At 54.0% G+C, this 25,617-nt stretch overlaps 11 protein-coding genes across 11 annotated transcripts; 6 read left to right on the top strand and 5 right to left on the bottom strand.

The window, feature by feature from the left end:
• Positions 1-5: 5 nt before the first annotated feature.
• erg-3-0 (Delta(14)-sterol reductase) lies at positions 6-821 on the bottom strand (the record flags this gene model as incomplete). Its single annotated transcript, XM_032035681.1, has 1 exon — positions 6-821. One exon carries the CDS (start codon positions 819-821, stop codon positions 6-8), a length of 816 nt encoding a protein of 271 aa, XP_031885468.1.
• A 1,557-nt stretch (positions 822-2,378) lies between these two features.
• On the top strand, positions 2,379-3,703 carry LAP1-2 (Leucine aminopeptidase 1; the record flags this gene model as incomplete). Its single annotated transcript, XM_032035682.1, has 3 exons — positions 2,379-2,567; positions 2,625-3,371; positions 3,428-3,703. The coding sequence occupies 3 exons, from the start codon at positions 2,379-2,381 to the stop codon at positions 3,701-3,703; spliced, it is 1,212 nt and encodes a 403-aa protein (XP_031885463.1).
• A 1,482-nt stretch (positions 3,704-5,185) lies between these two features.
• Positions 5,186-6,151, top strand: styx-a (Serine/threonine/tyrosine-interacting protein A; the record flags this gene model as incomplete). The annotated part of the gene is made up of 1 exon (XM_032035683.1): positions 5,186-6,151. The coding sequence occupies one exon, from the start codon at positions 5,186-5,188 to the stop codon at positions 6,149-6,151; it is 966 nt and encodes a 321-aa protein (XP_031885489.1).
• A 1,027-nt stretch (positions 6,152-7,178) lies between these two features.
• CGGC5_v005413 (uncharacterized protein) lies at positions 7,179-10,502 on the top strand (the record flags this gene model as incomplete). The annotated part of the gene is made up of 2 exons (XM_032035685.1): positions 7,179-7,461; positions 7,513-10,502. The coding sequence occupies 2 exons, from the start codon at positions 7,179-7,181 to the stop codon at positions 10,500-10,502; spliced, it is 3,273 nt and encodes a 1,090-aa protein (XP_031885518.1).
• Positions 10,503-11,496: 994 nt separating this feature from the next.
• END3 (Actin cytoskeleton-regulatory complex protein END3) lies at positions 11,497-12,816 on the top strand (the record flags this gene model as incomplete). Its single annotated transcript, XM_032035686.1, has 3 exons — positions 11,497-11,733; positions 11,796-12,030; positions 12,095-12,816. The coding sequence occupies 3 exons, from the start codon at positions 11,497-11,499 to the stop codon at positions 12,814-12,816; spliced, it is 1,194 nt and encodes a 397-aa protein (XP_031885343.1).
• A 407-nt stretch (positions 12,817-13,223) lies between these two features.
• Positions 13,224-14,651, bottom strand: ptaL-2 (Oxidoreductase ptaL; the record flags this gene model as incomplete). Its single annotated transcript, XM_032035687.1, has 3 exons — positions 13,224-13,445; positions 13,519-14,295; positions 14,535-14,651. The coding sequence occupies 3 exons, from the start codon at positions 14,649-14,651 to the stop codon at positions 13,224-13,226; spliced, it is 1,116 nt and encodes a 371-aa protein (XP_031885344.1).
• Positions 14,652-16,482: 1,831 nt separating this feature from the next.
• On the top strand, positions 16,483-16,927 carry CGGC5_v005416 (putative acyl-CoA-binding protein; the record flags this gene model as incomplete). The annotated part of the gene is made up of 3 exons (XM_032035688.1): positions 16,483-16,579; positions 16,645-16,712; positions 16,778-16,927. The coding sequence occupies 3 exons, from the start codon at positions 16,483-16,485 to the stop codon at positions 16,925-16,927; spliced, it is 315 nt and encodes a 104-aa protein (XP_031885345.1).
• Positions 16,928-17,102: 175 nt separating this feature from the next.
• On the bottom strand, positions 17,103-18,773 carry CGGC5_v005417 (putative tyrosyl-DNA phosphodiesterase; the record flags this gene model as incomplete). Its single annotated transcript, XM_032035689.1, has 3 exons — positions 17,103-17,515; positions 17,575-18,340; positions 18,399-18,773. The coding sequence occupies 3 exons, from the start codon at positions 18,771-18,773 to the stop codon at positions 17,103-17,105; spliced, it is 1,554 nt and encodes a 517-aa protein (XP_031885516.1).
• A 574-nt stretch (positions 18,774-19,347) lies between these two features.
• On the bottom strand, positions 19,348-21,110 carry Ank3-3-0 (Ankyrin-3; the record flags this gene model as incomplete). The annotated part of the gene is made up of 5 exons (XM_032035690.2): positions 19,348-20,554; positions 20,612-20,697; positions 20,768-20,882; positions 20,979-21,040; positions 21,102-21,110. 5 exons carry the CDS (start codon positions 21,108-21,110, stop codon positions 19,348-19,350), a joined length of 1,479 nt encoding a protein of 492 aa, XP_031885517.2.
• Positions 21,111-21,372: 262 nt separating this feature from the next.
• On the bottom strand, positions 21,373-21,941 carry CGGC5_v005419 (uncharacterized protein; the record flags this gene model as incomplete). Its single annotated transcript, XM_032035691.1, has 2 exons — positions 21,373-21,439; positions 21,493-21,941. The coding sequence occupies 2 exons, from the start codon at positions 21,939-21,941 to the stop codon at positions 21,373-21,375; spliced, it is 516 nt and encodes a 171-aa protein (XP_031885341.1).
• Positions 21,942-23,175: 1,234 nt separating this feature from the next.
• On the top strand, positions 23,176-25,573 carry CGGC5_v005420 (Uncharacterized protein; the record flags this gene model as incomplete). The annotated part of the gene is made up of 3 exons (XM_032035692.1): positions 23,176-23,366; positions 23,444-25,166; positions 25,226-25,573. The coding sequence occupies 3 exons, from the start codon at positions 23,176-23,178 to the stop codon at positions 25,571-25,573; spliced, it is 2,262 nt and encodes a 753-aa protein (XP_031885342.1).
• Positions 25,574-25,617: the final 44 nt, after the last annotated feature.

Below are 25,617 nucleotides of genomic sequence, written 5' to 3' on the forward strand. Positions count from 1 at the left end.
GGTGACTAGTAGATGCCAGGTAGGATAACCCACTTCGTCTCCTTCTTGAACTGATCCCACTGCTCGCCGTACCTCTTGGTGCAGTACTCGTTCAGTACCGGCACGGCGCGCGAGACAAAGTCGAATGCCTGTCCAACACCCATGATGGTACCGCCGATGAAGCCAGACGCAGCCATGCAGTAGCCCGCGCGCCAAAGAGCATAACCACCATAGTTGATGTGACGCGCCCAGCTCCAGAGGCCCTCGCGAATGACCTTGCCCTGGTTCTCAGGCTTCGCCTTGAAATGCTTGCGCTGCTCTTCGGACGCGGTCTCGAGGAACATGCCGATGCCGAACAGGGCACTTCCGAGGACGGCCTGGTACGGCAGAGAGGTGCCGGGGAAGTAGAGAGGAGAGGCCAAGACGGAGGTCGAGGCGGCGAGGAAGAGTAATGAGTTGGCGCTATTCACGAGTGTGTTGTAAATGCTCACGGGCACAGCCGCAGAGGGGCCGAACTCTTCAGCACAAACACTGACGACCCAGTACGCCTGCTTGGCGAAGGAGCCAACAGACATGCCGAGGAGGATCAGGTGCGGGAGGGGAAGGTTGAGATTGTCGATGAGGGCGATGCCCGTGTTGGAGGCGGCAGTGAGGGGCAGAACGACATTGAAACCGAGTTTGGAGAGGAGGGAGACGCCCCAACCACCAGCGATGAGCTTGTATTGGAGTATTGGATCAAGACCGCGAAGGCCGACGAAGGTCAGGATGCCTGGTACGCTGGTCCTCTTGACCCCGCGTTGGATGAGGTCGAAGGGTTTGTCTTTTGGCCGAGAGTCTGCCATGGTGTCGGTGGTTCTCAATTGAGTGACGAGGGGCCTGTGGTTCGAGGTGAACTGGAGGAGTATTCTGAGGTAAATCCAGAGGAGGAGGGTATGTTTATTAGGAGACGTAGGAGCTCTAATAAGGCGAGGCTATCAATAGACGTGGTAGCGTCATGCATGAGACTGCTTCCGGCATGACGGCGGCTGCTAAAGTCCCTCTATATACGGGCGGGGATCTGGATTGGGGAAATGCGATGTTTCCCCGTAAGACCATCGCCTTCTTCCGGACGAAGGTTTGCTGTCCGCGCCCAAAGTCCGTTCCCCGAACCTACCATGTTTTTTACAACCCATACAGGGACTTTATGGTAGCTGCCACGTCCGAAGTTAGATGTAGGTTCAGATGAGCTCGAATTGGTTAGCCGGGCATTTGTTTTGGAAGGGATTGGAGCGATACACGCTGAAGGGCCGGGTATCATGTTCCCGCATGTTTTCCCTGTAGGATCCTGGGATAGCCGTGCTTGGGAGTCCATCTACATCTCTTCTACTGGCACTATACTGCTGCTGCCCAGGTCCCAAGTTCAGGATTGCTCAGCTGCGTACCAAATTTACCCAATTTCACCTTGGCTCATAAGCAACCGTGAGACCCAAATCTCAAGAGGGCAAGGCAGTCCAATCCCAGTGCGGCCATTTGTACAAGCCATGGCGTGGTGCGATCGATTGTTCTCAAGGAGCAACACCACTGGACTCCGACACATGCGACCACACCCATTGGAGAACTCGAGATCCCGTCCGCTCTCTCATAGATAAAGTAATGAGGGCCAGAGTAGTAGTCCGGTCGGAGACGACGGGCGAATGCCTGGTGTTGCATGTATTTTTGCGACGGCGAAACGCTTGATGCTGAATGTTAAGCGGCGCCAGACAAGCCTCTGCTATGGGTTGGTTCGTCTGAAGCTGGAGACGTCGCTTGGCCATGCGCGTGTCTCACGATGCTCTTTTCCCCATCGGGCTTTATCTCGGCATTCGCGGCAAATATCGAGATCGCGGGGTGAGTTCCGTGATCTCTGGGTCAAGCAGCATGTTGGAGGCCCGGCGTGTTTGCTGACAGCTTCAGCTTGATGCAGCAGCGGCTGGGCTGCATATCAACAAATGGGACAGGAGAAAGCTCCCGCGCAGATGACGTGATGGTTTCTGGGTAGCTTCAGTGTTCCATGCGGATACCCGAGGTAAGGCGATGCCTCTTATCTAGACCCCTGCATTACCGATAACACTGGCGTCGTTCCCAGGCAACGACACTGGAGGAGCATGATGCGAGGTGGGTCTCTCGTGACCAAATATCCAATGACTGGCCTTGAATCTTGCGGCACCTGGGTGATGTGTTGCAGACAGGGGAGCTTCGGTTCCACACGTTGGGTCCTGCGTAAGCTGTTGCAGTGGCGTCCCCTGCCTAGCTAGGTACTTACCTATTCGTACCTATTAAAGCAACCCGCGACATGACGGCGACTCCTCTTCCCTCTGACATCCACCCGCCCACCTCATCATCCCCAGACTGTACGACTTGATCAACTACATCAATCCAAAATGAAGGTTGCCAAAGCTTCGCTTCTCGCCATCTTGGCGCACTCGGCCGTCGCCCGCTTTGTTGCCGAGGACGATATCAACCGCGTCCAGTTGTATCCCGCCGGCTCCGAGCCTGAGAAGTACCTAATTGAGCTGGCCCAAGGTGATACTCGCTGGGTCACCGAGGAGGAGAAGTGGGAGCTCCGCCGGGTAAGACGACACCGCATGCATCCCGTCCTTCTTGTGTACTGACGTGCAACTCTGCAGAATGGCAATCGTTTCTTCGATATCACCGATCACCAGGACTTTGGCAAGACAGGCCTGCGCACCAGGGCCAAGGCCAAGCCCGTCTTCCCCGAGAAGTGCACGCTCCAAGACAAGGTCAAGCCCTTGATTAAGGACCTTGACAAGAACGAGATCCAGAAGAACCTCGAGAAATTTACCAGCTTCCACACCCGATACTACAAGTCAGACTACGGCCGCCAATCGTCCGAGTGGCTTCTCTCCAAGATCAACTCCATCATCAAGAATGCGGGTGCCGATAAGCACGTCTCCGCCGCGGCGTTCCCCCACACATGGCAACAAAGCAGTATTATTGTTACAATTCCGGGCAAGTCTAACCGCACAGTCGTCATTGGTGCCCACCAAGATTCCATCAACCTTTGGCTGCCATCTATCCTGGCCGCGCCCGGCGCCGACGATGATGGCAGTGGTTCCATGACCATCCTCGAGGTCTTTCGTACCTTGCTCAAGTCCAAGGACGTCGTCGAAGGCAAGGCCGACAACACGATCGAGTTTCACTGGTACAGCGCCGAGGAGGGCGGTCTCCTTGGTAGCCAAGCCATCTTCAAGTCATACGAGCAGGACGGACGTGATGTGAAGGCCATGCTCCAGCAGGACATGACTGGCTTCGTGCAAAGAACGCTCGATGCCGGCAAGCCTGAGAGTGTTGGCGTCATCACCGACTTCGTTGATGCTGGATTAACTGATTTCATCAAGAAGGTCATTGTTGAGGTATGTTCTTCCCATTGCTTCCATGACTCACGACATCATGCTGACAATATCAACAGTACTGCAAGATCCCTTTCACCGAGACCAAGTGCGGATACGCCTGCTCGGATCATGCTTCCGCCAGCAAGGCCGGCTACCCTTCGGCTTTCGTTATCGAGTCTGCCTTTGAGGACTCGGATCAACACATTCACAGCGTCGACGACCTCATCAAGTACCTCTCATTTGACCACATGCTTGAGCATGCCAAGATGACTCTGGGTCTCGTGTATGAGCTCGGCTTCGCTGACTTCCCCGCCCTTGAGAAGAAGAGCGAGACTGTCTCTGAGGAGCTGTAGGAGGCTCTTTAAGGCAGACGTGTGAATGAGCCAAGGTAGTCACGATATCCCAAATACAATAAATAGACGAACTTTTGAACACATCAGCTCCCTATGCCGTTACATAAAACGTATCCATCATATCATACATTATAGAGGCTGTCGTCGCAAATAATTGCATATCCTATCTAAAATTGAAATATCGTATGCAACCTGCACAGCCTTCTCAGGACACTGTTCTTTTACCTAATAGAAGTAATGATAAGGAGAAGACTACGTTTTATTAAGGTCCACATGGAGTGAACGTTTCAAAGATCAAAAGGCAAAAAGTTCAGCTTGAATAGCCTATGAAAATCCCCAGGAGATTCTTACCAACCTCAGGTGTAACGATGCAAGGGATTTTTCTAACGGCGGCAGAGCAAGAACCCACTGAGAGAGTGGGATTCGAACTTGCGCACCCGCGGCGTGGGACTTTCAGAGAAAAATTCGCATGAAAGCGCCTAGTAACCCCACTAGACCACGGGCTGTTGTGAAAGAGAAGGGCAAGATGTGAGCTATTAGGGTCGGGAGTTGGGAGTCGAGAGGTCGGGAGACACCCAGGGTGGGGCTGCGCATCTAGGTCGGCGGTGCCCGTCTGTTATTCACCACACTGCATTTGTGACGCTCACGTCCCACGTTGCAAGGACCCGACTAGGTATTACTGCCTGCCTTGGTAGACGTTGGGCAGGACTCGCCCGTAAGAGATGCAACCTTGGCTGAACAACCCCGTCCGACCCATCTAGCCAGAAAGTTTGCGGGAAAATTCTTTGAAGGATTTTCGATGTTGATAGAGTCTGCTTGTAAGCCATTCGTCTTCTTCAGGGACTCGTTGAGGGCGCTGCATCCTGTGTGCCTTTCATTGCGCAGTCCAATTACTATCCATTGAACTATCCATTGTGCAATAAAATGAATAAGAGAACTGGTGCGGAACACATTGAGTCAAAATGGAGGTGGTCAGGCCCTGATTGTTTCCTGCTGGTAAATACGAAGTTGCTGGCTAAAGGCACCTTGCTGTGTTCACCTCAAGGTGAGAGCCTCCAGGTACCTACCCAAGAAACGACGTTAAAATAAGACGCAGGGGCTTCCGGGTGCGGTTGCCTGCCTCAGCGCAGATCCCACGTGCTTAGACAGGCTAGATCGAGAGCCCCACCGCTCGGCGAGTGCCACTCACACCCTGGAGTACACTTCCCATCTCCACAACCAACTTCACCTCTCGCAACACACTGCCTCTCATAAGCATCGCCGCAACGTCCGACGTTTCTAGGTAGTATATCTACCTCGAATTGCTACAATCAAAAAGTACACGGAAGGATAACAAGCCTCTTGGCAAACAAACCCGGCAAACACACTTCGGAGTACAGCATTGGCCACTTCGAGTCATTGCGCACGGAAGCTACGAAACATACTCTCTTGCGTTGACAACGCCAAACAAGTCAAAAAACCCCGCATCAAGAGGGCATCAGCATGACAGAATCAGCTCCCGAGAGCGTTTCTAACGCCATCGCCACGGCTCCATGGAGCCAAAGACCGCCCAGCCCGCCCTACATCCCCATCCCTCTCACGTTTTCCAAGGGTGCCGACTCTGCACTGTTGCCTTCATTCGACAACGTGGACTCCATGCACCTGACGAGCGATGATCTCAGTATCATAACCCGCAACGTCAAACAAACCATCACTGACAGGTCGGTCGGCTGGAACTATGAAGCACGCCGCCAAGCACAGCCAATCCTCGATTTTCTCTACCTCGGACCGCTCTCTATTGCTCGCGATGCCAACTGGCTGGCGCAAAACGGCATTAGCATGATAATCGTTTCGAGATTCTCACAAGCTGCACGTTTTATGAGCGTCGACAAAGCCGCACTGTCACTCGGCATCAAGGTCGAGTATTTAGATGTAGCCGACAATTTCGAGTTGGTCCGAGGTTTTCCAGAGGTCGTGCGGAAAATCAACAACCACTTGCTCGAAGTCTACCATGCACAGGCGCTGGAGAGGCAGGACGGTCGCATGGTCATCGACAGCAACAGCTTTAGGGGCGGGAAGGTCTTGGTCGTTTGCGAGACAGGCAATGATCGATCAGCCTTCATCGTTGCTGCATACATCATGACAGTCTACGGACAGCCCATGATTCCCAGCGTCCAGTTTGTCTCCGTGCAACGCTTCTCAGTCAACTTCGACGAGGAGAGCAAGAGGATGCTGCGGGCCTATGAGGATCTTCTCAATGCTCAGAGAATAGTATCTGATGCGAAAAGACATGTCCCCAGAGCGGGCGAAAACGACGGCCGCCAAAAGGGAGGCAAGAGAGGCATAGAGGCTACGCTAGACGATGATGACAGAATGGAGGGAGATGGTTACGATGGATTTGTCGTCGACCGTGAGCGATATGAAGACAGAGCCAAGTTCGTTCCGTTCGTGGACCCAGGCCAGAAATAGATGTGCCGGTCAGTGAATATGTAAGCAACGCTTTTGGCGTTGCCGAAGGTGGGACAGCGGGGCGATGAAACATGGTTTTTGTACATAAATACTGCATTCGTGGGAACTGGAGGGCCGTTCGGTTTGCGATCATGGGAGGCGCCGGGGTAGTCAGTATACCCCTTTTTTCGTCGGCGAGGGCGCATTATTGAATATAGAGACTGGCTGTTACTGCTGCCAACAGTCTGCAGGGTATTCAATAGATGTGTGCTCCTTCAATCTCGCAAGATCCTCTTCGCTTTTTATGCTGAACATGGCATCTCATGGAAGGACACACGTGCTACTGGGTCTTCTCGCACTTGTCGACGTATGCTCAGTGATGCATTCCAAGCTGTTCGCCTACATATCGTATAGCTTTACTTGGGCTCGACTAGCTGCTTGTAACATGCATAGGAGCACCCTGTAAAAGGATTCATGACGCTACAAGCAGGCTGGGCGAAGGGAACAACATCGCGATGCCCCAACCGGATCGGGGAGGTGAAGGACGTCGTTGGACTTGGCTTGGAACCTCCACACCTGGCTCTTTGACGAAAACTTCACTTGGTGTCTTTGGGGTGTGTAAAAAATGCCCATTGTGCCATCTGGCGGCCGCACTTCTTCACCTCGACCAAGACCATTGGTTCTCAGCGAGGAGGAAGGAGCGACTCCTGCTAGCCCAATCTTGCTCCTGCCTTCTCCTTCGTTGACCGGTTTTCGCGCGCGCACAACACACGAAAACCGGTCAACCCACAATCTTTTTCTCATCTCTTCTTCTCATCTCACCCACCCTTGGACTTTTCGTCCACCTTCCCTCCACCTCAACTTCCCTCTCCACTCCATCACCGTCGCATCACTCATCCCATCCTTTTGCTACCTTCAGCCAATATCACCACCATCCCTCGTTAGGTGGTGATAGCGGCAAACAGCATTACTTCCAATTATCTTTCCTGATTATCTTACTCGTCTCAATTACCCTCTCTTACCTTCCTGCAAAATTCGTCGCATCAACATGGAGGAGCCCGATCATGGCAGTGACGGCAGACAGCTGCGTCGGTCAACCCTAGCGCACCAGCCCGGTCGCTATGCTGAGATGCTGGTGGCCGGAGTCGAGAGACCAGCTTTCACTGTTCCTGATCCTGTCTTCGACCCTGAGCCTGCTCGCCACTGCGCTTTCCCAACCATCGAGCTGGACCAGCACCCGGGACCCAGCGAGCAGTTCATTGAGGCAAGGGCCAGAGGAGACTTGCATGGAGACAATCATCCTCTCGTCCAATATTCAGACAGCGATAACGGTACGTTCCCCCGCCCCTCGACAATCCATAAGTTTTCCTAACGCAAAGTAGACCAGGGTGACAACCAGGGTGAACGCCGAGCGCTGGTGGCGCACCTGCCCCCGCTGGATGCAGGAGATGATGAGATCATGCGCGGAATCGAGGAACAGAGGGAGGAGAAGAACGACATACAGACTACAGGCGAACTGCGAACCCCCAAGAGAGGCGAAAGCTTCAAGGAGTTCTGTCTGGCTGTGACCAATGATCTGGACTGGGGATCGCCTGAGCCCGAGCCCGAGCCAGAGCCTCAGCAGCAGATTGACGAAGGTCCTCAAGGCGAACTCGAGTCAAGAATGGATGGCACGTTGCAGAGTGAATTTGATCCGGACTCCTGGGACAGCATCGGTACCGGGGCGCAATGGGCAATCCTGTCGACTCTCTGCCAAGCTCATAAGTTCTCAGTGGCCGTCCACCGCCTGAACCTTACGACAGACCAGATCACAACTTTCATCCAAACCTACATCAAATGTCATGAGGAGATTCAGGATTGGTGCAGAAAGATTGACCGGATCCCAGTATTTGATCTCATCCGACGCGCCGAAGACGGCCTTCACTCAGTGGATGAGTACGTCAATTTGGCTCGGCCTAGACTCCCCACGGATATACTCTTCCAGCACGAGATTGAGCTAGCCGGTGCGTTCTTGCGCAAGTCAGGCCATCCTGAGCTTGTTCACCTCATCGACAAGTGGCGTGGCACGTCTACAAACTTCGTCGAGCTCCCCATCAATCAAGACATGCTATCTTACTGCCGTGTCAAGCTTTACATGAGCAGAGGAAGCAACCGTGTGCAGGACTTCCAGCCCATCGAAGACCAAGAGCCAGAGCTGTGGCTCAAGCGATTGCGGGAACCGGAGGACTTCAACAACGGAGTTTGCCACTTCTACAAGTATTACGGAAACCCCTATGCGCTCAACGTCCTCGACCCTCTGCTTCCACAGCAGCAACAGCTTGACGCAAACCGTGGGGTTCCGATTGACCCCAGTTTCGTCATAGAAAGAGATGAGTCCGGCCGGGCTTTGGAGAATGTTTCCGGACGGCCTTTGCTTGATTACCGTGAGCCAACCGGCGACGAACAGCAACAGCTATCCGTGGAGCAAACAATCGCTCACGACCTGGCTGCTGGCGACGCACACAATCGGCCTCGCAATACCGCCACGTTGAATCAACAGGAATTCCAAAAGACAGCCGGGGAAGTTGTGGGAGTCGCAGCTCCTACAAAGACTAGTAATGCTGCACCCAAGCAGACCACCTCATCGAGAATAGCAACTTCTCATCGGCCCAGGCTATTCAACAAACCTGCCCCTGGTCAACAATACACGTCACTGGCGGCCAGACGAGGAACTGGAAGCTACACTTCGCCGTTCATCCTCGACGCCTCCGAGTCTCCAGAGTCCCAGCCAGGCCGTAGTGGCCTTGATGCGGTCGTGGAAGAGAGCGAGCCAGCGCACTTCGAACAGACACAAGTTGACAGGGAACAGACTGCAGCCCACGAGAGCGCAGAAGTCCATAGTGAAGCAGGAAACGTCTTGGATCCCGTTCCGAACCAAGCCCCGCTTGAAGCCTCTGGCGTCGAGATGAGCTATGCTTCGCAGCCAGCGCCCAAATCATCTCGCAAGCGGGCGTGCGATGACAGCGATGACGAGTATGAGCCGTATGATGATGGTCAAAATGATGACGAATACCTGCCCCCCGCGAAAAAGCCCCGAAAGGCGAACACTAAGAAGCCGAATGCTCGAAACAAGACGATGCCCGCAGCGCAGCAGGCCCGACAGTCGAAGCAGACCAAGAGACAGTCGAAGCAGACCAAGAGACAGCCAAAGCAGGTTGCTACTACGATGGCGAAGACTGCCAATCAACCTATTCCAACCGCACCGGAGGCTTTTCACCACGAACTTGCTCATGTCCAAAAGGCCAACCAGGCTGGATTCGCTCCAAACCTCCCTGTACAAGCCGCACAGTCTGAGATGAACCAGTACGGTACCTCGCAGCTCAGCAACTCTGAGAATAATCTCACGCCTTCTGTTGTACCACAGCCCGTCAAGCGTGGCCGTGGTCGTCCTCGCAAGTATCCAAGATCCGAGGATCTCGCTGCCCGAGGCGTTGGAGCTCAACCCTCAGGTTCGCAAGAGCCTGGTAACGCAGCTGGAGCTCAACTGCCCACTACAAAGACAACCTCCAAGCCCACAGTAACCAAGACGAAGAAGAAATCCCCAAAGACACAGTCAGATCCTGATGCTTCAGCATTGACAGCATCTGCAGAGACATTTGGTCCTTCTAGCAGTTCTGAGAACTCCACGGCCCCAGCACCTACGACAATGGAGTCTTCCGCCGAGCTCACAACAGGAAACCAGTCACAGGTAGCCAAACCCAGGATAAAGATCAAGAACTCGAAAGGACAGACTGGCCAAAAGTGTTCGCCAGTGCCTCCTCCAGTCCTGCCTCCCCAGGCAATGCCTGCCTCACAGCCTCAGAACTGCACCGGTGCTCAAATGGGACACATCAGCTACAGCCAACTAACTGCACAGTCTGCTACTCGCACCCAGTCGCGTCCCGCCCAAGCCCTTTCTCCAGAACACATGGAGTACCATCAGCGCAATAAAAAGTCAGCCCATGAGGCGGCTTTTCGACCAGAAGCAAGCGTGCACAATTCGCAGGTTGGCTTTGGATACTCAGCCTACAGAAACACTTCCTCCATGCCGTTCGAAGCTGCCGCTGCTACGGGTACTAGCATGCAAGTCCATCAAACCAATGCACACGCAGGCGGCCAAAGTTCCCCATTTGGTGTCGCTTCTCAGCACCCACAAGCTCGTCCTCAGTACGTTGAGAATAGGCTGGGATCGGAGGCAGGACATCATCAAGCGCCCCAGGCCACTAGCCCCCAGACAGCTGTCCAGCCAGCTTCACAGCCTGTTCAATTTCCTTCCGTTCTCAGAACGGTTCAACAGCAAGTCAAGAACACAAAGAAGGCAAAGCACGCAACTGAGAACTCAAAGAAAGACTGAGTGACGTTATGAACTCAGCTATGATGTGCTGCTGTCTGAAGCTGCCTTGACTCCGATCTATAAAAAGAGGCGAACAAACGAGACCTGAATACAGAAAAACTACACCAGCTTGGCACTACAGGTCGCCAGCAACACCTTCGCAGGCACACGATTGCTACAACACTTGCTCACTCAGGGTGTTATTTTTCTCCACATAAGAGAACATCCTTTACTTGCTTTCTTCTTTCTTCCTTTCTTAAGAGGATAATCCACTTGAATGCGGGAGGCGGATTTCTTTGGAGGAACGTGGATAGCCTCTTTTTTGCTTGCTTTCTTTTTGAGATTGCTTGCATTTTATTTGATTGACCGCAGACACCTTTGGAATTTGGTTTTCGGCTGCTGCATCTGGACATAAGCCTCTTTTTCATGTTGAGATACCAAAACATTGAGCCGACTTGTAGAGTAGTACAGAATGAAGAAGATTGCTTACATGCCGTGATTCCCACCCTGTGTGATACCCTCCCTCACTGTATTTACTTTGGAGAAAGACTAGGAGGGTAATTCTTCAGGCGTGGTTGAGCCATTAGTGTTATGTAATCGCACGATGAGCTAAGCGTCCAGGGTACCCTAGTCGACCACAACAGTGGGTCGAGCTTGCATCACCGAGCTTCACAGGACGTTACGGCGCACACCCAGTCAAGTCAATGCACAGAAGCACCGCCTCCCACTTTGAGAACCACCCCCGACTTACCCCAAGCCACGTCCTTGGCCAAGCTTCGCAAGACTCGACCTGACGACGGCCCACTCAGCAACGACAACTCTCCGCTACCAACTGGTTCTTGATATTTACAGCCGTCGGCGCCCAATCTTCTCCTTTGGTGTCTTCTCGAAAAGACGAACAGGCCAATCGTCTCCGACGCTGCCAAACGAGGCCCGAGCATCTTCAGTCCGCTGCCGCCGCCCACCTTTACACACCACCTCTCCGAACGCCTCCAGCACTCTCACAGACATCAACATGGCTCCTCGCATCGAAGCGCAAGAAATCGAGACGTATTGGAACATCTTTTCGGCTCGGACGGGCGGGTCGCAGTTCCTGACAGGAGAACAAGCCGCGCCGGTGCTGAAGAACAGCGGCCTGACGGACAATCAGCTCGAGCGGGTGTGGGATCTCGCCGACGTCGACAACGATGGCAACCTCGATTTTGAGGAGTTCTGCGTTGCGATGAGAGTCATTTTTGACATTCTGAACGGAGTGGGTGCTGCTGCTGGCTGGTCTTCATGTTTTCAGCTGCTAATGACATTGTGTTCGATAAGGAGTACGCAGACGTCCCCACGACGCTGCCCGATTGGCTCGTGCCCGAGTCCAAAGCACATCTTGTCCAAGCGAATCGCGCGCTCACAGGGAAGCAAATTGCCTTTGAGCAGGTCGAGGACGATCCGGACTCTCCTGGCTTGAAGGACGGCTTCGACTGGTACATGACGCCCCAGGACAAGTCCAAGTACGAGTCGATATACCAGGAGAACCGGGATGCGCGGGGAGAAATCTCATGTACGTCCAAGCCCGCACGCCCCCTGCTGCCGTCATTTTGTTTGCTGACCTGTGATGGCTGCAGTCTCTGCCTTAGAAGACCTCTACGAATCCCTCGATGTTCCCGACACCGACATCCGCTCCGCGTGGAACCTAATCAACCCCTCTGCCGGCTCTTCCATCAACAAGGACGCTTGCCTCGCCTTCCTCCACATTCTCAACAACCGCCATGAGGGCTTCCGCATTCCGCGCACCGTACCCGCGTCCTTGCGCGCCTCATTTGAGCGCAACAAGATTGACTACCAACTCGACAATAACAACCCCGCCTCTTCCCGTTGGGCCACAAAGGCAGACGACTCGACGGCAACGGGACGGAAAGCAAAATTTGGCGATCAGTATCTTACTCGCCTTGGTCGCAGCGGCTTCAAGTCGAGCGGCACCGACTTCTCTACCTCCAAGACGGATGACTGGGAGGAGGTCAGGCTCAAGAAGCAGCTTCAGGAGCTTGACGAGAAGATGGCGCGTATCGAAGCTGGCGTGGAGCAAAAGAAGGGCGGCAAACGAGACAGCAAGCCCGCTCTGGTCAAGCGGGAGCTCGAGCAGCTGCTGGACTACAAGCGAAAGGAACTCCGGGAGCTTGAGGAGGGTTCCGGCAAGGCCAAGGGCGGAGCTAGTCTCAAGAGCGTGTCTGAAGATTTGCAGACGGTGAGAGAACAAGTGGAGGGTCTCGAGTCGCACCTCTCCTCGCGACAGCAAGTACTAGAGCAGCTGCGTCGGGATGTTGAAGATGAGAAGCTCAGCAGGTGAGAAGCAATGTCGAACAAAAAGAAAGTATGGCGGTCTCATGAGCCCGGCTTGGGCTATTTCGTTTCTGGGGCCTGGTGCGGCTGGGAATCTTTCACGTCAAATTTACGCGGGAGTCTTTTTTTTTTAATCTGTCCCCTTGCTTTCATGCACTTGTGCATGCAGGACCATAATGTTCATCTCGGGAGCTGTCACGGACGCGAATCCAAAGAACGCTCTGCTCGGCGGCGGAGTTGGCAGATTGCACTAGATAGATTGGGATAGTCGTAAATATAGTCTGCGAAGAGCCCACTCCTTTTCAGATGACGGAGAAGTGTCTGATTAAGAGGTTGTAAGATGTAGGTACAAATAAAACGGTTACAAGAACACCCCCATTGAAGTCGTCGTCATCGGCCTTACTCATCGCCCGCTCACCATTGTGAACCATTTGTATACTTGGGCAGCCAGTCTGAGCCCAACGTGCGACCCTTGACGGCCCAGACGAACAGGGAGGGGACCTTGACCCAGCCGACGCGACCGGCGCCGCGGCTACGACCAGTGGAGCATACAAAGATGTCGACCGGCATGCCCTTTACGACTTGCTGGTCCTTGCCCTTGATGGCGAGCTCGATATTCTTTACGACGCCGGCGGCCTGCTCATGTGATTTTGATTAGTTTCGGTCACTTGTTTGTTTTCGAAAAGGAATGTAGGGAGAAACAACCAACCTGCTTGTCGGTCACCATGAAGCCCGCGCGGGGTTTGGAAACCAAGTCTCCGCAGGCCCAAACGTTGTCGGCACCTTTCACGCGCATACAGTCATCAACGCTGACGTATTTGCGCTCCGTCAGCAAGCTGGGATCCAAGAACTCGGAGTTGGGGATCAGGCCCATGGTCGGAAGGTAAAGATCTGTCTTGAGCTTCTCGCCGTTCATGAGCGTCACCTCGGTCTGGCCGTCGGGCAAGGGACGGGAGTTGGCGACCCGGGCGTTTCGCTTGACTTGCACGCCCAGCCGGACGATCTCGTTCTCGATGCCCTTCGCAGCGTGGTCCGAGCCGAGAATCTCTTCGTCGCCGCTGAGGAGGATGACCTCTTTGTCCTTGTACTCGAAACGGATCTCGGCGGCGGTCTCAACACCGGTGGGGCCGGCGCCGGCGACAACAACGTGCCGGGCCGCCTTGACCTTCTCCGCCGTCTGGTGCAGCAAGCCAAGCGTCTTCTCGTGCGAGTCAGCGCTCTTCCACGGCATGTCGGGGCTCGCGGAGCGGGCGCCGGTTGCGAGCACCAGATAGTCGTAGGGCAGGGATCTCGGGCCGGAAGCGGTGGAGACAAGGGCCGACTTGCGAGCCAGGTCAAGGCCGGTGGCGGTGCCGAGAACGAATTCGAAGCTTTCTTTTGGGTAGTGTGCGAAGCCGGACTCAATCGGTTGGAAAACCTGCTCATCCTTCAATACGCCCGGGACAATGGCACGGACAGATGCCATATTCCAGTAAAAATGAGTTGTCTACCATGGTGTCAGCCCGAAATGGCCTTTTTTGGCACCTTTTTTTTTTTTTTTCTCTCCGAGAGAATCATGAACCCAATAGCAAGTCCTTTGCCGCCCCCATGCGCAAGACGGTGGATCGCCAGCGAATACGCCGCCTCCCCACGGGCGTCCGAAGCGTACCGCAGTACTCTCCGGTTCCTGCAATGGTCGTCCGGGCTCCCAGTTGCCCTAACAATCAACACATGCACATGTCTTACCTTTGAAACGAGAATGACTCTGAGATCCTGCTCATCCTTTCTCGTGTACTTGAGCAGGCGGTGCGCAACCGCGAGACCGCCGTATGCGGCACCGAGGATAACGACTGTCTTAACCATGTTGGTGTCGATTTGGGGGCTCGATGCTGGCGTTAGGTGAATGAAAGCTATGAATTCTTGTGCAGATGGAGATACTGCGCTTGAGAACAAGTTGAACCGACCAATGTGTATCAGCAATTGCGTGAGGGTATTCGTCTAGTCGTCCAAAATTCTTAAGAATCTTGAAAATCTCTAGTAAAACACCTGGCAGACTTCTGGCTTTTATTTGCATTCGCACTCTGCGAGGTCCGAGACTTGCAGAGCAAAAACGGCATGGAGTGCACCCTTCGGGTCGCAAGGAGCAGATACGCGTCCTCGCCCAGAGCTAACGAACAACGCGGAAGTCTCATTAGTATTTTTGGACAGGTTTCAGTGTCCAAGTCCGTGCCGGTTGGTGATACAACATGTGGTAGGTCAGCTCAGCAGTATTGTCCGTCCTTGACCTGGTAGAGTGTCGATCTGCGGTGTCCGTCCGGGCTTTCCCCACGCGCAGACCAAGACTTGATGGCCTGTCATTTGACGGCGTTGCGGAAGAAGGGATGAAAATGAGATTGGCCATCATGCAATGTGCTCAATGTAGAAAGCCGGTGCAAGCAGAGAGTTGATGGAGGGGATTGCTGAGATCATCTGCGTTTCCCAGTCGTTTCCTAACGGACTGATGTCGGTTGTTTTGACGCGTCAACGCCCTCTAGGACAACACGGCAAAGTGCGTCGCGCAAAGCTGCGCGGAGCTGGCAGAAGCAGTTATCCGATTCGTCTGGTCATGGATCAAGCGGCAGGAAAGCGTTGCGCAGGAACCTTATCCAGACATGAGCTCAATGGCCATGGCAAACCTGGAAGTATCCACGCGAGTGCTCCAGCATCAGAGTGCTGAAGAGGTAGGTGTACGGCCCCGACAAAGCGCATCCTGTCTGTGAAGCCCCTTCGCTTCACGGAAAGGCAAAAGTGCCGACACCGGCGAGAGCAGCACACACCAGAAACGTTGTTCTGGCAGAAGGAGGACCCTCAAACGGCTGCTCATTCAAGCGGTCAGTGGCAACCAGAAGAGCGCTGAAGCCTAGATCGAGTGCAAGAACGCCTGCGAGGTGCTCCTCTATGCATAGTAAAGAGCTCGTCACCGTGGACGAATGCCGTGTGTCCAATCAAAGTGCCTGGCGGAACTCTGCGGCTAGCTCAGTCGCAACGTGACCGAATGGCCGTCTCCTCGATGGCATCGGAGGGCGAGAGGCATCTTGGAGCCGAGGTCAGCCAAGTCCAGTCATGCTGGTACCCAAACCCCCGTTGAGAGGTCTGGCAACCCCACATGCGCTGGAAGGACGTTAGCCAAGCACCTGCACCATCGCTTTGGCCCCCAGTCCAGTCCGTTCCTTTCCCCAAGTTCCAAGCTCCGCCAGGGCTCTGCTATGGGCAGCCACCTGCACCTCTTCGTGAACCGTGTCGGCAGGGACCCAGTCGCTGTGGCAAGGGACTTCTGGCCTGTGAATTCGTCGAGTGGTACGTCCATACGTGCTTGGTAGTAGTACTTGGCGGCTATATGGAGCAAGGTGCCAACGGCAAGTGCTCCTTTGTGCGAGGTGGCCTGTGGCGGTGCAATCAGCAGCGATGCCAGGGCGCCCACCTCAACCTAACCTAAATGACAGCATCAGCTGCCCCGCGCGCATATGATGAAGCGTGGGCGGGCGGGTGGACCTCCTAACCCCGCCAAAAGATCCAACCCTTTCCTCCGCCTCTCAACACTGGGCAACCTTCTCCACGAAACGCTCAACAATCCGTCCTTCGACCATATCTCGAACCAGATTCTCGACAACTTTAGACTTAGATCTTTCTTGTCCAAACGGACCTCACATACACCATGTCTGCCCCTCAGAGCGAAGCCTTCAAGCAGGCTGTCATCGACAGCAAGAAGCTTACCCAGAAGCCCAGCAACGATGAGCTCCTCGAGCTCTACGGTACGTTTTCGTCGCCTCTTTTGCAAACCTCAAGCTTTTGTAGCTGACCATCTATCGCACCGCAGCCCTGTACAAGGTCGGCACTGGCGAGAAGATCGCCGATGCCCCCAAGCCCGGCATGTTCGACCTGAAGGTAAGACCTGGTTGCCGCCAAACCCCCGCATCCCACGTGCAGTGCTAACGAGACACGCGATACAGGGCAAGGCCAAGTACAACTCGTGGCAAAAGGTCGTCGACGAGGGCAAGACCGTCGAGCAGGCCCAGGAGGAGTACATCGCTCTCGTCAACAAGCTCAAGGAGTCTTACGGCTACGACGCCAACAAGGAACCCGAGACCGTCGGCGCGTAAACGTACCGCGAACATAGGAATGCCATGAGAAACGACACGGTTTGAAGCGCAATGACGAGTCTAGTCGCAGACACTTCACATGAAAATCTCCAAGGATCAATATTACGATACCACATGTCCCTTGACAGACAACCGCGCCCTCCGTTCGCATGTGAAAGTGTGCTGCCCCGTCCATCTATGCTACTCCCCAAAACCTTCCCATGTTGTCTGGTTCTGCATGGGCCATCGTTGCGACCCAAGGTATCTCGTCCTTTGCATAATGCTGAAGTGGTAGGTTGTAGGGTATGCGAACGCCAACAACTGGGTTGCTTCCTTCGGTGTTGTTCGAGGGCAAATCTGTCTGGAACGTGCTCATCATGGTCGCCTTTTCGGCCATCATCTCAGGCCATACCAAGACGCCGATCTCCCACGAAGCAATTCTCACCTCCTGCGAGGCTCCTGCCACCTCGCCCCATGCCTGCTTTGAAATGTTGGCCGATGTGACGAGCGCCCAGTCGATTGACTTCTCACCATACCGAATGTATGTCTTTATATGCGGTGCAGCTCGCTTCCTGCCGGCCTCTCTCACGGTCGCTGTTTCAGGCAATGCTACTACCTTGTCAGTCATGTGGTTGATCAAGCTCGATGAACACAACACCGTCCCTCACCTTTTCCATTGGGGGCATCGTTTCCCCAGTGGCAGAAGAAAGGATGCAGATAGGCTAGTTGCTTCGCCTGCTGTTGGGACTGGATCTTGGTGTGAATTGACCCACCAGATGCATAGCCGTCCAAGCTTCTCCTGATCTCGTCGGCCGTCGGAAACACAACCTTGAATGTTGGCTTGGTCTTTTTTGGCCCCTTGTCGCTGGATTCTGAGAGAGGGTTGAAAAGACACTTCTGAATCCAATTGTCGGTGGCTCCCAGAGTAGCAATGGACGAGATCTGCACCACAATCTCCGACTTGCCGTCTTGGACAGGAACATGGCGAAGTACGTGCTTTAAGGCGGGCCAACCCCATGATGTTTGAGAGGTGTCATGTATTGAATGGCGGCCCGGCACGCTTGCGATGAGTGCAGCCTTCACGCTTGAGAAGTCATACTGGCTTAACTTGTCGACCAGATCCCTGAGCGTGGGTCTCCGAACATTGTAAGCTTTCAAATAACTCAAGAGGTCGTGCTTGAATCTCTGGCCGGTCCCAATAGCATCTTCGCAGGACGTACTGTCCTTTTCTTTCAGCAAGCGAAGAAGGGGCGACATCCAGACGGCGTTTGTCATGTTGGTCCAGTCCTTGGCGATCATGTTGGCGGTGTGTATGACGACCTGCGCCGAATCATCATGACGGACCAGTATCATCATTTTGGAATGGTGCGTCCCAAACATCTCTGGCATATAGGCACCGTGAAGCTCTACATTGCTGTATGCTGAGGCTTCTTCCTGGGCCAAACATGAGCAACTGTGCCGCTATCGGCTTTGGAATCTTTCATCGACTTACTTGAAGGGCCAAGCGGTTTGGGTCTTCTCTTTTCCAGAAGCCATGGACCACGTGGACTTTAACAAGACTCTTGGTGTCCTCGTCGAAGTGGCTCATTAGAAAATGGATATCATGCAGGTAGTTGAACTCCCAGCACTCTGCGATCAAGGGGTCTCCGAGGATGTCTTTGAGGGCAACTGCATCTCGATTCGCTGGTTCTGGGAGATCCCGGATCCAAGTCAGCTGGAATGGAGATTTGATGCGCTGGCCACCGTTATTCTTCTTGCGAGGAGGACTGATTGGTCTGCTTAGAGATCGCGGCCCTTCTGCCTGCGTCGACGTTTCCGACTCCTCGACGTCGTCACATATGCGGGCTCTTTTCGTGGGCCGTTCCATCTCGAGCATCCAAGAAACGACGCTTGTTCGGAGTGGCCGCGTTGATGTGCAATCGATGAATCTGTCGCCAAAGTTGAATCGTGGACAAATGCCTTTTCACGGGAGGAGGGAAGAGAAAGGTGGAATCAACAGCGGTTGCTCTTGCATAAAGCAGCGAGACGCCGGGGCTTGGGCTGGTGCGTTGGACACCGCGCACCGCGCCTGCCTGCAGACCCATTTACGTGCCTGTAGACACCTCACCTGCATAAAATATTTGTCTGGACAGAATCAAACCCTGTTTTCAACAAGAAGAAAACTTCTGCTAGAAAGAAGAAGCTTTTTAAGATTTCAGGCTTGAGCTTCACACTCTGTGTACGTCATGATATCTTGGGTTCCCTGTGAAGTGGCATCTGAAGCAGTGGCGCAGGGTTCCAGGGCCGAAACCTTCACCCCGCAGAACCACTGTGCTACCGACCTTTCCCTGTAAATTACCGAATGTGCCTGGAGGTAGCGCTGCCGCAGAACACTGCGATGGCGCGACATTTTACCATCCCGATCTCATCGTTCAGTTACGACACTAACACAATCAATCGACTCAAGAAAAGTCCCCTATGGAGCCAGTTGACAGAACCGTGTTCATATATGCCAGATTGCTCTCAAACGTTCGGTTGTCGTCACCGACGCAGGCGGCTTTCGGCCCGCCAATCTCGGAGATGGCATCGTCTTCGACCGAATCGACGTGGTCTCTCGTCCTAAACAGCCCCAAATTTCGTTTCTGAATTTCTAGCAGAAGCTGTTTGAAAAGGAGAAACTCGTCATATGCTGGCACTGTATCTCCTGGCTGGCGCCTGGCTTCCTCGCCGAGCATTCTGGCCATCAAAATCTTCATCGGCGGGTCACCTGCGACGTTTGGCTGGGTTGGACTTAGACCCCTTATGCAGGCATCCCTAAGAATCTCGATGACATCCAGATTTGCACTCTGAGCCGCCAAGTGCAAGATGCCAGACCCGTTCTTATCGATCGCATCATACCTCGCTCCTCTTTTCAACAAAAGCTCCAATAGGGCGGCGTTTCGCCACAGTATAGCGTCGTGAATGGGTGTTCGACCTTCATAACCTGCCTGCTTCGAGGGAAGGTCGATGTCCATGCCATTATTCACGAGCAATTCCAACGACCGTTCCCAATTGCGTCTCCTGAGGTCATTTCGCTCAACATTGCAGACTCCACGAGCAAACCATGACAGGGGAGTTTCCCAGTTCAGGTTCGTCTCAACAATGGTGTCACATCCATGTTCCAGAAGAATTCTAATCATGTCGGAGTTGTTGAAAGCGAATATGATGGGAGTCTCTCCTCTGGGCCGAATGTGATTTTGAACTCTAGCGTGCACATTTGCCCCAGCTTTCAAGAGTGCCGAAGCCATCTTGATCGAGGCGGGCGGCTCGTAGTGGGCAGCGTAGTGAAGAGGTGTCCAACCTCCTCGCGTTCTCACTTCTAAGCCAGCGCCTCGGCTACGGAGGACCTCAAACGACTCGTGGTCGTTCAAGAAGATTGCCCAGTGCAGTGGAGACCACCCGATATCGTCAAGGCAATCTATGTCGGAAGGAGCCTGTGTAATTGCATCTGATAGGGGAATCGGAACAACTCCGAGTACAGAATCGTGTAAGAGCGTTGAGTTTTCTCCTTGTCGGTCTTCTCCACGTGCAAGTTGCTCAATCATATAGCGATGGTCTGGATTGAACGTGGAAAGATGGTCTTGCTTCGATGCGGAGTAGAGAATTATACGTGCCCGCTTAGGCACGGTCCTAAGTAACAATGAGAAATGGACTATTTGAGTTGCTTGGCGCATTTGGTGAACAAACCATCCTGTCATGTTTCGAGTGCTCCTCGACCAGCCATGATCGAGAAGAAACTTGGCGACCTCCAGGTTTACGATTCGAAGTGAGATCTGGAAAGATGCCAAGAGTCAACAACAGACGAAATAAAGATAACCATAGAGTCGTAGCGTGTCAGCCTACCATGAGAAGTGAGTTACCAGCTTCATCAACGTCTGTTGGCAGTACGGTTGAGTTTGAGATGCCTCGTTTGATCCAATCTATGTCGGAGTTGTAGACCGCTGACAGCATCTGCACACTTGGCATTACCCTCGGAACTTGCAAATACAAGCTCGACCCCAATCCAGTGAGACTCCCCCAAGAGGTCGTGAGAAAGACGGCTCTGGATACGAACCATTTCGGAAAGACGTAGATGAGTCGCAGAGAGGAATGATTACGGCACCCTAAATCATCGCACTTCCGGGGCATCAATAAGGGCATGTCGTTATACTCGAAGAACAACGATCCTAGCACTGACCGTACCCATGTCGGTGTCCGAACCGACGAAGGTGAATGACACTGGCACTTGCAATAGGGGGTGCAAACCTGTCGGAGTGAGGCGTGCACAGAAATCGATGACAGGGGCTCGTCGACTTCGGCATTCGAACTCTGTCCATGGGGAGTGGATGGCAGTGATAGCTCTGCGCTCGTGGCCTCAGCGGCTAGCATCCGATGAAGTGAAGCGCATATGTCGTTGTTCTTGCTCTGCGTTTCTCGAAGCCCAGCGTTGCCCGCCTCGATTCTGTCGTTCATCGTTTTGAAGCAGGCACTGAAAGCTTGTTGTCCGTCGAGCACGACTTTTTTGTTTGCCGTGTACTATGCAACATCAGCAAGTACGAAGCTATATAGTCCGATGAAAATCAAGTCACCTTTGTGACGAAACAAGAGCAATGAAACGCAACATCAAGCTCTGCTTGGTTTTGCTCGCTTTCGCCCGAAGCCTGGCGACGTTGTCCTTCTCACGCAGCCACTTCCGCTTAGAGACACGCAGCTCTCCAACAATGTCTGCATGCCGGTCTGACTTTTGGAGGCGTCCGCAGAGGGCTTCTAATTCATGAACGATGGAGGCAAAGTCGTCTTCCAAGGTCTGTATTGCAGAAGCAGTGATGCCAGGGACGGCTGCATTTTTGGTCTCACCGTTTTCCATCTCCTGAAGAGAAGTTTTGACTTGCTCGGCGACTGCCTGGAGGTCTGTGAGCTCATTGCTAAGGTCGCAGAAGTCCGCTGGAATCTGTCGCATGGAGGAGAAGAACTTGACTCCCACACCGAGGGCCTGAACTAGAGCGATCACGCTCGTCGTGATCGAAAGGGGATCCATGCTAAATTAGTTGAGCAGAGATTTGAGGTTCACATCAGCCGCATGGTCCAAGATGTGCAGGACAACGAAGGGCTGCGAGGAGAACGACCTGCATATCAGCTGAGCATCTGGGCGAATCATCTACTCCTTGGCCGAGCAGCGCAGGCCAAGCCATATTGAGCGTACGGAGGCGGTGCAGCTCACAGGCAACTGTCAGTCAACACGGCAAACACCTTGTCTGAGCCCTTTCAACGAGGCCACGACAGAATATTAGGCCTGACTTGACGAAATATTGCCGGAGTTAAGCGATGAGACTGATGTGAGTCGTCACTCTCAGTCATGCTAGCCTTATGTAATCCGGGGTCACTGAGAGTTGTCCACACCAACCCCTGGCTGGAGTGGTGGTTGACGATCCGCACGTGTCCAGGAAAGCAAGACTCTAGACTTTTCCTTGTTCACGAACTCGCTTTCCGCTGCGGGCGGGTGGCAATCTGGATGGAGAACCTGCTTTTGCTAGACTATTCTTATCGCAATGTGTGGAGCCTTGCATTCAATGATGTTGCAGGGTTGAAGCTTGCGGGGCCCCTGAGTGGCGGGATCGAGGGCGAGACCAGGCGGGCAGCTGGCACCACGCGCTCCCAGCTCTGCGTGCGCTCACGTAATGCTGCTGAAGGTAACCGTGATTGCCTCATCTCTCAGGCAGCCCTTGTCCTTGTTTAGTCCCGGTCCTGCAGTGCTGGGCGTGGCCCTGCGCAACGGCTGGCTGGCTGGCTGGCTGGACCACGCTACCCGCAGAATCTTGACACACGGTCTTTCTCCTGACCTGCCAGCCCAGGCCTGTCACTTCCATCGGCTTTGATGGCTCCTCCCCCTTTGCCAAAGCACCACCACTACCACCACCCTTTTTTTCTCCTTCGACGCCGCTGGACGAATTCGGGAGGTTTGGGCTCAAAGACGAACGAAGGGAAGATCGATTTTATTCGTCTTCTGTCTTCCCCCCGACCGCTCAATCTCCATGACTTCAACTACTCAATAGGTTTACCTAGACCCTTTTTGTGACCCCTCGACCATCACATCACGACACGACCCGATCGATCCACTCTCCTCCTTCCCTCCACGACGCCTGCGCAACCAAGCGCATCCTCAATCGATCGCGTCCCTCTCCTCATTTTTCGCCGCATCTTCCACGACACGCTTCGCGACTTCTCTTCTCTCGAACCACTTCGCACCTGCGCGGTGCAACCTCGTCGCGGTCATGAGGTTATCTCCTTTATTCCTATTCCTCGGCTCGTCCCTACTCGGCGGAGTCCAAGCAGCAGCGAAAGAGGACGATCGCGAGAACACTTACTTCAATTCGATGAAGGTGCCTCCAATACTCGAGCTGACCCCCAATACTTTCGACAAAGAAGTCAAGTCTTCGCAGTTCATGCTTATCAAGCACTACAGGTATGCTTGCTTGCTTGCCACCCCTGTCGACGCCGACGACCGCCTAGCCGCGCGATAGCTGATTGACCGTCTTCCAGCCCTTACTGCCCGCATTGCATAGATTATGCGCCCATCTTCCAGACGCTGTACGAATTTTACTACACTTCAAAACCCGAGACCGAGGACAAGTCTTTCACGGAATTCTACGACTTCCGCTTCGCCACAGTCAACTGCGTGGCATACTTTGACCTTTGCGCTTCCCACAATGTTCAATCGTACCCCAGCACCATCCTCTACAAGAACGGCGAGGTCGCCGAACTGATCAAGGGCGTCAAGGAAATCGATCAAGTCAGCCCCATCCTTGAAAAGTACTTGGAAGCTACCAAGCCTGGATCGAGACCCCGAAGCCTCAGCCTCCCTGAAGCTGGCGATAAGTACTCTCCCGGCAAGGAGCCTGGCAAGGCCGATGACTCGAAGAAAGCTGCGGACGACAAGACCGACGCCAAAGCTGACTCCAAGGCTCCCGCAAAGGCCGATGAGAAGACCGACGCCAAGGCGCCACCTAAGGAACAGACCCCGCCTAAGGCTCCTCCTGCAAAGGATGAGAAGGCCACCGAGGCCAAGGGCGATGCGAAGGCCGATTCCAAGGCCGATTCCAAGGCAGATGCAAAGCCGGATGCCGTTAAGGCGGAGACCAAGCCTAGCACCACTGCAGAGAAGGCTGTCGCGACTCCCACGAAGGCCATTGTCAAGAAGCCCACCGTTACCCCCAACAAGGAGGGTATTTCCGTGCCTCTTACCGCGGAGAAGTTCCAAACGCTTGTCACCATGACCCAGGATCCTTGGTTCGTCAAGTTCTACGCACCGTGGTGCCACCATTGCCAGGCCATGGCGCCTAACTGGCAGCAACTGGCCAAGGAGATGAAGGGGAAGTTGAACATTGGAGAAGTGAATTGCGATGTCGAGTCCAGGCTTTGCAAGGATGTTCGCCTCCGTGGTTATCCCACCATACTTTTCTTCAAGGGCGGTGAGCGTGTCGAGTACGACGGGCTTAGAGGCCTCGGCGACTTCGTGCACTACGCCGAGAAGGCTATCGATATCTGCGACGGCGTTCAGGACGTGGATGCCGAATCCCTGCAGGTCCTCGAGGAGAAGGAGGAGGTCATCTTCATCTACTTCTACGACCATGCTACTACCAGCGAGGACTTCATGGCGCTCGAGCGCCTGCCTCTCAGCTTGATCGGCAAGGCTAAGCTCGTGAAGACCCAAGATCCCGTTCTCTTCGCCCGCTATAAGATTACCACCTGGCCCCGCCTTCTCGTTTCCAGAGAAGGTCGCCCAACATACTACCAGCCGCTTACACCCAAGGAGATGCGCGATGTCCACGGCGTTCTGAACTGGATGAAGTCGGTCTGGCTGCCAATTGTTCCTGAGATGACGGCCTCCAATGCCCGTGAGATCATGGATGGCAAGATCGTTGTTCTCGGCATCGTCAACAGAGAGGACCAGGAAGGCTTCCTGAGAGCCAAGCGCGAGTTGAAGAGCGCCGCCAACGAGTGGATGGACAAGCAGATTCTTCTGTTCCAGCATGAACGACAAGAGCTCCGTGATGCCAAGCAGCTTCGCATTGACGAGGCTGACGATCGCGGTGACCAACGTGCCTTGCGCCAAGCCAAGGCTATTCGCATCAACATGGACAAGTCCGACCGCAAGCAAGTCGGCTTTGCTTGGGTTGATGCCGTTTTCTGGCAGAGATGGATTCGTACCACTTACGGTATTGACACCAAGGATGGAGATCGTGTTATCATTAATGATGAGGACGTAAGTCTTTCCCCACGAAACGCTCACTCGGCAAACAAGCAGACTAATCATATGGACAGAACCGCCGATACTGGGACACTACCATCACTGGTAACAACATTCTTCTGTCGAGGACATCGATCCTGGAGACCATTAACAAGGTCATCACCTCGCCGCCCAAGATCAAGCCCAAGCTTACTATCTCGAGTTTTGAGAAGATCTTCTTCGATATGCGCGTCACCTTTGTTGAGCACCCTTACCTGACTATGGGCTGCATTCTCGGCTTGGCTCTTGGTGCTGCCTCCTGGTTCCGTGGCCGTGTCCGCAGGGGCCGCGGCGGCCACTTCCGCCTGGAGGAGTCTTGGGGGAACAAGGAGCTGATGAAGGAGGGCCTGCTGGGACCCAACGGTAACGGCAAGGTGGACTAGAAGCCCGACGCGCACGAAGAAGGCCTGAGAAGGGCTGAGGAGTT

Source organism: Colletotrichum fructicola (assembly GCF_000319635.2).
Source record: "Colletotrichum fructicola Nara gc5 chromosome Unknown KSG_Nara_v1_contig03, whole genome shotgun sequence".
Taxonomy (NCBI): domain Eukaryota; kingdom Fungi; phylum Ascomycota; class Sordariomycetes; order Glomerellales; family Glomerellaceae; genus Colletotrichum; species Colletotrichum fructicola.